Source organism: Cygnus olor, chromosome 23 (genome assembly GCF_009769625.2).
Source record: "Cygnus olor isolate bCygOlo1 chromosome 23, bCygOlo1.pri.v2, whole genome shotgun sequence".
Classification (NCBI taxonomy): Eukaryota; Metazoa; Chordata; class Aves; order Anseriformes; family Anatidae; genus Cygnus; species Cygnus olor.
Genome location: NC_049191.1, coordinates 3,418,687 through 3,428,714, shown reverse-complemented (window position 1 = coordinate 3,428,714; position 10,028 = coordinate 3,418,687). Strand labels below are relative to the sequence as shown.

General features: G+C 58.1%; 1 protein-coding gene across 1 annotated transcript; it reads left to right on the top strand.

The window, feature by feature from the left end:
• Nucleotides 1-2,101: 2,101 nt before the first annotated feature.
• On the top strand, nucleotides 2,102-4,819 carry POU3F1 (POU class 3 homeobox 1). Its single transcript, XM_040534955.1, has one exon. It carries the CDS (start codon nucleotides 2,132-2,134, stop codon nucleotides 3,275-3,277), a length of 1,146 nt encoding a protein of 381 aa, XP_040390889.1. The 5' UTR covers nucleotides 2,102-2,131; the 3' UTR covers nucleotides 3,278-4,819.
• The last annotated feature ends 5,209 nt before the right edge of the window (nucleotides 4,820-10,028 follow it).

The following is a 10,028-nucleotide window of genomic DNA, read 5'->3' as shown; positions in this document are numbered from 1 at the left end:
AATATGAGTCTGGGTCAGAAAAAAATACACAGAAAATGCTTATCCAAGTATGATATTTTACAGCATGTCACTGAATCATCAGAAAGGGTTATATTCATTACAGATGTAGGCAGTGTTTGCAAAGGATTCCTTGGGAAAAAATGAAAAAAAAAAAAAAAAAGAGCATTATTTTCCTAGTGAAATGTGCTCTGTGATCTATGGAAGCCATCTGTCCTGCAAGGTCCTGCCTCTTCCCAGGGCTGTACACCTGAAAGGAGGTACTGGGGTCAGTGAAAGGAACTGATCGCACATCACAGCCAAAAAACGCTCACGTTCAAACCCAAACTTATCCAATTTGGCAAGGATGGCGCGAAACGGAGCCTGCCAGGTCTGGCAGCCCCGGGGACCACCGTGCCCAGGCGTCCCCCCAGCGGGGTGCGGGGCGTCAGCACGCGGCCATTGACATGTGGTGCTCGTACTCGTATTGATCCGGAGGTTCGTTGTTCGCCCAAGCCCTTGGCAAAGGTCACCGTCTCTGCTCCCATGTTACAAATGGGAGCACGGAGGCGAAGAGATTAATTTTCAGAAGTGATTAATGTTCCCGGTGCCCATCCTGATTCACTTCAGGCCTCGAGCCCCAAACGAAGTCTGGAGCTGGGTTAATTAAGGTGTCCCTTGCCCCTCTCCCAGCACCGCCAGACACGTCCGTTGCTTGTTGTCCTTGTCTTTTCCCACAAACTCCTCCACCCTTTATCCCGTGCCAACCCGCAAACCGGCTCAGGGACTTGCCTCTGAGGCTGCTCCTTTCTCCTCCCTGAGCCCCACATTTCCCGCGACACCCAAACGGTCTCGGATCCTCTCCCCTTGGCCCTCGGTGCTTTATGGGATGGGGAAGGAGCTTCAGAAGGAGCCCCCACCTGCCCAGGGCCCGGGGGCTGCCCTCGGCACTGCGATCCAGGCGGCGTTAACCAGCAGGCAGCCGCGCTGGGGATGTTCTCCCAGCCGCAGATACCTGCCGGTGCTGGGCCAAACGGCACTTTGTGCACTGGGACAAGGGGGTTTCCTGGCAGAGGGCAGTGACGTGCCTCCAGAACAAGGGGCTCTTCCCAGCTTGGGGGCTGGAAAAGGGGCTGGGGGGAGTGGGGGCACTGCAGGTGACAGACACGGATGTGAGCTGGGGCATCAGGCGGGCTCTGCAGTGTGCTGGGCTGGGCTGGGTCAGGCCATCGGTGCTGTGTGGCCCCATGCTGTACTGTACCGTACCGTGCCGTACAGCACCAGGCCGTGCTGTACCGTAACGTGCTGCACCAGTGCCATACAGCACCGTACAGGATGGTACCACACCAGGCCGTACCGTACAGCACCACACAGTGCTGTGCTGCGCTCTACCATACTGCACCGTGCCATGTTGTGCTCTACCGAACCGTACTCTACTGTACCGTTCTGGACCATGCCATACGGTTGCTATATTGCACCGTGCTGTGCTGTGCCGTGCTGCACCAGGTGGTACCATACAGGACCGTCCCACACAGCGCCGTGCAGCGCTGCGCTGCACCGTACCGCATCGTACCGTACTTTACCCCACCATGCCGTGCTGTCCTATAACGTGCTCTGCCGCCCCGTCCCGCACCGCACCACATCGCGCCATGCCGCGCCGCACCGCCCCGTCCCGCAAAGCACCGCATGTCCCGCACCACCCCGCCCCGTCCCGCATCGTCCTGCCCAGCACCATCCCGTCCGGTACCGCCTCGCCTTACCCCGCCCCGCACCGCCCCGCACCGCCCTGCCCCTCCCCAGCCCCGCGCCCGTCGCCCCCCGCCGCCCCACGTGGCCGCGAGCCGCCCGGCATGAATGAACGCCCCTCCTCCAATCCCCGCCCTCCTCCCCGCCGCCCTCCCACGGTCCCCCCCCCCCTCCCTTCCCCGCAGGCCCCGCCCCCCCACCAATCCCACCCGCCGCCTCCCTCGCCCTCCCACCAATAGCAGCCGGGCCCGCGGGGGGCGCGCCCCCCTGCCGCCCCCCCGCCTATAGCCGAGCGGCGCGCGCCGGCGGCGGGCCAATGGGGCGCGGGGGGCGTGGCCGGCGCGCGGCGGCGCGGCGGCGCGGCGCGGGGCTCTAAAGCGGGGCGCGGGGCGGCGCAGCGCACACGGCCATGGCCGCCGCCGCCCAGTACCTGCCGCGCGGCGCCGCGCTGCTGCACCCCGACGGGGAGCGGCTGCCGCAGGCCGCCACGTACCGCGACGTGCAGAAGATGATGCACCACGACTACCTGCAGGGGCTGGCCCCCGCCGCGCTGCCGCACCACCAGTGGCTGCCCAGCGCCGGCACGGATTGGGGCAGCGGGGGCGGAGGAGGCGGAGGAGGAGGAGGAGGAGGCGGCGGGGGACCCCCCGGCGGGGCGCACCTGGCGGCGGCCGAGCACGGCAAGGGCGGCCCGGGGGGGCCCCGCGACGAGCTGCCCCCTCCGCCGGCCGCTTTCCACCACCGGCCGCACCTCGTGCACCAGGCGGCGGCGGGCGGCGCGGCGGGCGGCTGGGCGCAGGGCGGCGCGCACCACCTGCCGCCCATGTCGCCGCCGTCGGGGCAGCCGCTGCTGTACGCGCAGCCCTACGGGGGGCTCAACGGCATGCTGGGCCCGCCCGGCCCCGCGCTGCACCACGGGCTGCGGGACCCGCTGGGGGCCGAGGAGGCCGGGGGCCACGAGCTGGCGGCCTCGCCGCCGCCGCTGGGGCCGCCCGAGCCGTCGGACGAGGACGCGCCCAGCTCCGACGACCTGGAGCAGTTCGCCAAGCAGTTCAAGCAGCGGCGGATCAAGCTGGGCTTCACGCAGGCCGACGTGGGGCTGGCGCTGGGCACCCTGTACGGGAACGTCTTCTCGCAGACCACCATCTGCCGCTTCGAGGCGCTGCAGCTGAGCTTCAAGAACATGTGCAAGCTGAAGCCGCTGCTCAACAAGTGGCTGGAGGAGACGGACTCCAGCACGGGCAGCCCCACCAACCTGGACAAGATCGCGGCGCAGGGCAGGAAGCGCAAGAAGCGCACCTCCATCGAGGTGGGCGTCAAGGGCGCCCTGGAGAACCACTTCCTCAAGTGCCCCAAGCCCTCGGCGCACGAGATCACCTCCCTGGCGGACTCCCTGCAGCTGGAGAAGGAGGTGGTGCGGGTCTGGTTCTGCAACCGGCGGCAGAAGGAGAAGCGCATGACGCCGGCCGGGGGCCCGCACCCCCCGATGGAGGACGTTTACGCACAGGCGGACACCTCGCCGCTGCACCACGGGCTCCCCGCCGCCGTGCCCTGACTGCCCCGGCCCCGCCGCCGAGCCCCGACGGCGGCGGAGCGGGAGCGGCCGCCCCTATAATTTATTCCTCGGACTGGCCCGGCCCGGCCGCCCGCCCGCAGCGCTATTTATTGGGGCGCCGGCCGCAGCAGAAGTAGCCAAAGGTTTGCGATCTCTAATTTATTCCCTCCCCCGCGGGGCCGCCGGAGCCCCCGCTGCGGCCGCCGGGCTCGCCCCGAGGGCACCGCGCCGCGCTCCCGGCCCGTTTCTATTTATTTTCTAACCGTGCGCGGAGCTCTGCCCCTCCCGTTGGTAGGTTCGGTTCGTTCCCCCCACCCACCCCACGCCCCCCTCCCTTCCCCTTTGGTTTCGGTTTTTTGTTTGTATCTCTATTGCAAAAACCACTGTAGACTGCGAGGGTGCGTTTCTATTTATGTTATAGTAAATATTTTATTACTTACATAAACCATTTACCCAGGAACCGGTCTCGTGTCATCTTTGCGGGCTGCGGGGACGGGACCGGGCTCCCGAGGTGACCCCCGAGGTGTCGCCGTTGTCCTGAGGCTGCCCCCGTTGGCCCCCAGCTCCCCGGGGGCTCCGTCGGGGCGCTTGTGCGAGCAGCCGGCCGCGGCGCTGGGACGCGCGGTGCTGGGGGTGCGGAGCCTTTCGCTGCCCCGACCGCAACTTTTTGCCGTCCAGGAAGCGTGACTTCTCCCCACTGCTCACCGAAATAACGCGCCGTGGGGTAGCGAAGAAGACTCCCTCTCCTCACCCCCAAGCGCGCTCTGGGGTTTTCCGATGCCACCGCTTTCCCCCCTCCGTGGTTTCGTGCCCCGCTGGTTTGTGGTTACGCCAAGAGAGGCTGAAAATGTCGCTGCCGTGCTCTCTGTTTGTGGAAGGATCAGCTCGCAGCTCTCCTTAACCTCTTCTCTTGCAGCAGACGCCAAGAAAAGTCACACGTGAGGATTGAGTTTGCCTTTGCGGGTCCTTTGATTCCGGCAGTGTTTTGTGTGTGTCGGGAGAACTTTTGAAACGTGCCTATGCAGAGCTCTTGCACTGGGGAAATACTTTGAAATCCGGTGGTAAAGCACCAAATGCTTTCTTTTTATTTAGCAGAGAACTTAACCTATGGTCTTGAACGTCTGGCGCTTGCTAGTTTCCCTGCTCAACCCTTGGTACGAAGTACATGCTGTGAAAGAGCAGGCTGAAAAGGGATCTCCTAGTGATAACCCTGTGTATAAATTCAGATATATATATATATGTATTTTTTACATATCAAATGTAATTTACGCTTTAAAATCTCCACATGAAAATTTTTGTTTGCTACAGCTTGGTTTTGTTGCATTCTGTGCCTTTGGGGTGTATCTGTGTGTAAATTTCCGTAAGCAGCAACGCATTTGCAGTAGATCATGTTATGAATTATTGCGTTCTCAACATCCCTCACTGTAGGTATTCCGCATTTGGACCATTCAAAAATACAAAGTGTTGCTCGTTCAAAATTCTGGTAAACTGTTTTTGAGATTTTAAAATAAAGTCACTCTGAGCAGTTATTTCGTTAAACCCTGTTTGCTTGCAAGTACGGAAAGCAGTGGCTGACTTTGAACAAATCAGCTGGCCAGTGCTGCAGGTCAGCGCGTTAACAACTTTTCCTTGGCATGCAGAGCGTAGCCAGAAATCGCACGTGAAGGATTCGATGGGCACTGCATGTTTTGTCAGGTTTGTTTCAGGCTTTGATTCCTTTTGACTCCTTTTCTTGCTAATGTGACTTTTTCCTATAAAAGCACAGAGTTGTAGGGCTGTTAGAGTAAGTCCTGAATTCTAAAAGTTTTCCTGTATTTACTGAACACTTTCTAATTTCTAAATTGCTGAGTGTATGCGGTAGCTTAGATTAAACACTGCTTAAAAAAAAAAGTACAGGAGTGTGATGATAAATTCATGGAAACAAGGGTTTGAGTCGATGCGTCGAGAAAGTATTTAAATTTATTATCAACTCTGAAATCTTCCCTTAGCTGTTCTTTTGTGTGCTTCACACACAGCCCATTGTGCTCGATGTTTGGGAACGCTGCAACTCTGCAGCCTTTCCTTAAGAATCTCTGTGACAGCTGGGCTGTAAGGAAGAACCGCCAAACAAAAGGCGATACATTTATTCTTTTTCAAGGAAACAAACTCTTGTTTGCATTGAATGAGTAAGTGTACAGCTTTTCTAGGCTAGGAGTGATTTCAGTAGCCTCTCTCTGAACCAACCTGCCTGGCAAAGAGGATTCATGTCCACGCTTGGGAGGGAAGGGTCAGTTTTCACATCGTGTTCCTGTAATGGATGAGATGCGCTGTGAGTGCTGGGGAGGACGAGCACCCTTGGGTTGTGCGCTTTGTCAGATTGGATAAGGCGCTGGCGGCCCCGCTGCGTTAGCTCTCTTGTGCTGTTGAGCAGCAAAAATAAAATACACTTTATACATCTGATTTGTGCAGCGCCATGGTGCTCAGCCGCTCTGCGAATCAAACGCCCCAAAGGTTTGCCTCACTTAGGAGAACTTGTTAGTTTTCTTGGTCAAGGATTAAATAGCAATTACTGGAGGGAGAGTTGCCTTTTTTTTTTTCTTGTTTGGTGTTTTTTTTTTTTTGCTTTTATATTTTTGTTTTTTCTCACTAAAGTGAAGGTATGAGCTTCTACGGTTGGACCAGGAGCCAAGTGCATGAAGGTAGGACTGTGCTGTTGGTACATGAAGGAAAAGCAGACGTATAAAGAGCTGCTTAGCGATGCACAAAAAAACTGAAGAATATTCCAAGTAGGATGTGCAGAATATTCCAAGTAGGACAAGGAAAGGGCAGGGGAGCTCTGCGCATTCATGACCCAGGACCAGGAGTGCTGGGCGCTGCTGCCTGCAACCCCATGGGGAGCTCTCCACAGCCGCGGGGCTCTGCACGTGCATGGGGGCTCTGCTTCGGCCTCGCTTGCTCTGCACCAGGCTGAAGCCGTCCCCTGCAGTGCGAGCGGCCGTGCCCCGAGCCCCCCTGCCCAGCTTCTGGCCAGGAAGCAAGGGCTGGGGTCTGTTGAGGTGAGGCAGTAGCCAAGGAGCTGCTCTGCCCTAGGCTGGGTATGAGCAATTTTAGGAAATTGCATTTTTCTCTAAGGCAGGCAATATTCAGCAGACCGCTGTTTATTTTTTTTACTTTTAAAAGGGGGGGTTAGCTGGTATATATAGAAGAAAGTTATTTATATATATATAAATATAACGAAGGTGCTTAGCTGCTGCTCGGCTTTCCTGTGTGCTTAAGAAAAGGTTGTGGCGTGCCAAAATCCACTTTGGTTTTAAGATTTCTTGTCTTAGACTGTTACCGCTGCCACTTGCGGGGTGTGCTTGTCCTGTAAGAACTGCGGGAGGGACTCAGCCCAGCACTTTGCCTTGTTAGGCACGGTCTCCTGTAATTATTGATGCTGTATTCATTTTATGCTTTCAGCAGAATCCAGTCTCCTCTGCTCACTGCAACCTGCTCAGAGCCTGATGGCAGCCGGCTGTGCAGACTGTCCCCGAGTAGCTAAAGCAGCAGCGGGAGCTCATCTCTTGGCGTGTAAATGTGGAGCATCGGCGCTAGCGCCCTGGAAGCTTGTTCCCACCTCGGCCCATCCCTGCTCGCTGGCTCTCCTGCACGGAGGGATTTCAGCACCGCCTGCTCGAGCGTATATCTTAATTCTGTGCTAACGCCACCGATGTTTGCATGCGCTTTAATTCAACGCTAATGCTGCCGCTGCTTGGTTGGAGCTGGATCAGCCCCGGGAAGGCTCAGTCGGTGCTGTTACTTCGCGGGTACTGGCAGTAAAAGGGGTTTGTGCCCGTGGGGGATCCGCAGCTCCCTGCCTGCCTCGTGCTGCTCCTTGCAGCCGGGTGTCAGAGACGAGCCCGTCCCGGCCGACAAACCGGGGCTGATGCTGGGGGTTTGGGTGCAGGAGGGGAACGCGCCCAGGAGCTGATCGGCTCTAGGCAGGGCCCGGGGGGCTGTTGTAAGCCCCCAGTGTCGGCTACGTGCCCGCAGGGGACAGCGTCCGGGCTGGCTGATGCTCGTAGCGCTGCTCAGAGCTGGCTGGGCAGAACCGCCTGGAAGGGGCAGCCCCAACGACCTGCAGGAGCAGGGCACGGGCTCTGCCCAGCACCACGGTGCGTTTGGGGAAGGCACGGGGCAGCAGCTCCCCAAGCCTTTCATTTGAACCCCACGGCGCTGAGCAGCGCTGATGTGCGGGCGCCCGGCATCGCTCCCGCTTGTCGTTTGCTGCTGAGCGTAACTGTGCTCACGGCTCTCGCCTGGGCACAGAAATACAAATAAGGGCAGCCCCGCATCAGCAGATGTTTGCCTTTGTGATTCATGGAAACTCGCCTGCGAAAGTTCCCCCTTGTTTCAATTAGGACTAATGAGAGCTGGCTCCTCCGCGCAGCCTATCACGCCGGGCACGGGGATTACGAGGCTGCAGAGGCAGCATTAGGGCGCGCGGTGCTGCGCGCAACATCTAATGTGCACGTTAGATCAGGCCTCATGAATATTTCATGCTCCTTGATATCGCATTATTTTTGGGGTTGGTCAAAACGAATGTTATCCACTGGAAGCGGCGCAGAGCAGGGATGTGTTAGCGTGCGGTGCCCTGGCTCCTGCACCTGAGAGCACCTGCTACAGAGGGGAGCGCCGTCCATGCCAAACTTTAAAGGTATTTTTATTAATGGTATTTTTTTGTTATTTTCCCTCTGTTTTGGAGCACCCTGCCCCACGAAGCTGTGTCCCACCTCCAGCACCCCACTGGGTTTCCTCGTGGGCACGCCAGGTCTTGCAGCCCCGCAGAGCCCGGCACACCCCGACCCCTCTGCTGGGTTATTGCTCTCCCAAGTCCTCTTGCTTTTTAATCCCTACAGCGGTTGCAGGGACAGAAGGGACAGCAGGCAGCACACCGAAGCGCAGTATTTCTTCTGCAGTGCTTCCGAGCTGGCTTTTTTGTCAGCGGGTTTAGGCAGGGCTGTGGGGAGCTGAAGCTCTGCAGCTCCCTGTCCTGGGAGCCGTATCCTGCACAGCTGGGTGCCTCGAAAGGGAACAAAATAGTGCCCACAAATCCTTGCAGAGGTCGTGAGCATGCACCAGAGCTGTCGGGCGCTCTGTGGAAGTGTCTGCCCCTTGCCAGGGGATCACTGCAAGGTATGAGGAAGGCAATGGGCAGTCTTTCATTTCTGTATTAATCCTATGGCTTTTGAGTGCCTTGAGCTCACTGTGTATTAGTGCCTCCTGCTCACCCTTCGTGCAGCTTTGAGATGGCGCTGGATTTAAATTTGCAGCCGGACGAAACTCTAGGAAATAGAGACAGTGAGATTCCCACGTTTGCATCTTTTGCAGTCACTTGCAGGCTTGGTTTTAAAGAGTCAGGACATCGCATCAGGTGTCTCTAATTACATGTATACAGCGGAAAAGTTTTGTTCAGTCACTTTTAAAAGCCTGGAAACAAAAGTGATGGCTTTTCAAGTAGATTGAGAGCAGCACGGGCAGTGAGAGAGCTGCAGTCCCAAGGGCAGTGGTCGGACCTGCAGCAGCAGAGACTCCGTCTAGGATCAGGGTATCAGAGCTCCTGGACTTTGCTCCCAGATCTCCTGTTGCTTTCCTCTTCTATTTTCCTGATGTGGGCACGTATGATCATGTCTTTCCTGATCAGGTGCACCGACTTGTGCTGCAGAGCCTGGGGGGATCCGATGGGGTGCTGATGATCCCTTGGGTGATGCTCAGGTCTCTGCTGTGCCTCAGCCCAGCTGCTGCCGGTCCCTGCAGCCACGGAGGAGAAAGAAGCTGGGTGCCTGGCAGGCAGCGTGACCCGGCCGACCTCCACCACAGGCAAACCTTGTGTCTCGTGGTGCAGGCCACAAACCATGCGGGGTTTTCTGTTGTGGGGTTTTTCCTTTGAATGTTGTCACTTCAGAGAGCAGAGCTGGAGTCACCCGCACTCTACTGCATGGAGGACACGTGCTGAGCCCACCAGTGCCCGCAGAGCAGCCTGCACATCGTCCTCCCTGGGGAGGATGCTCCTGCAGCCAAAAGAAGCAGTGGGCATCTGCAGCCCCGCGTCCCTCCTGGCTGCATGGCCCAGAGGTGGGTGTGAGAGCCATGCTCTCATTCTTGGGCATGGAAACACGAAGGGGATTTGCTCCTGACAGAAGGATTCTGAGCTCTTTTTTTCTTCTCAAGATGACTATTTACTCTCAGCAGCAACACGCAATTTCATTTTCCAGTGAGACTGTGCAGCTCCTTGGAGCAGCTTAGCGCCTAGCATGGTGAGTTGTGATATGAACCTTCCTAGTTCCTAAAGGATCCCACCGCTGGCTCTCTCTCCCTCGATCTTTGTGCTGGTAGCACAGCACCCTGCCCTCTCCCACCCCCGGGCCATGAAGAGCCGTGCAGGGCTGGCAGCAGCCTTGTCCCACCTGCCTGCATCTCCCCGTCCCTGCTGAAGGCACAGCCAGGGACATCTGCCACCCCCCAGAACATGGCCACAGTCACCAGAAAGACAAAACCAGAAATTGTCCCTGAATATTTGCCAGCCCGCGGGCTCCTCACCGTGGCTCACATCTGGGTGCCACGTTTGGGGTGAGCTGGGGGTGCCGGGGTGCAGCGTGGGGCTGAGATTTGGGGCCACAGCTGGGTGCTGCAGGAACAAAAAGGTCGGACCCGCTCTGCAGGTAAATGCCCCCATCCCCGTGCCCTCTACCACGCTGTGCCCCCAGGCGGGGGGGCTCGCAGCCCCCAGCTG

What these genes read in the sequence shown, in the direction of transcription:
- POU3F1 (XM_040534955.1), top strand. Translation starts at nt 2,132, where the DNA reads ATGGCCGCCGCCGCCCAGTACCTGCCGCGCGGCGCCGCGCTGCTGCAC.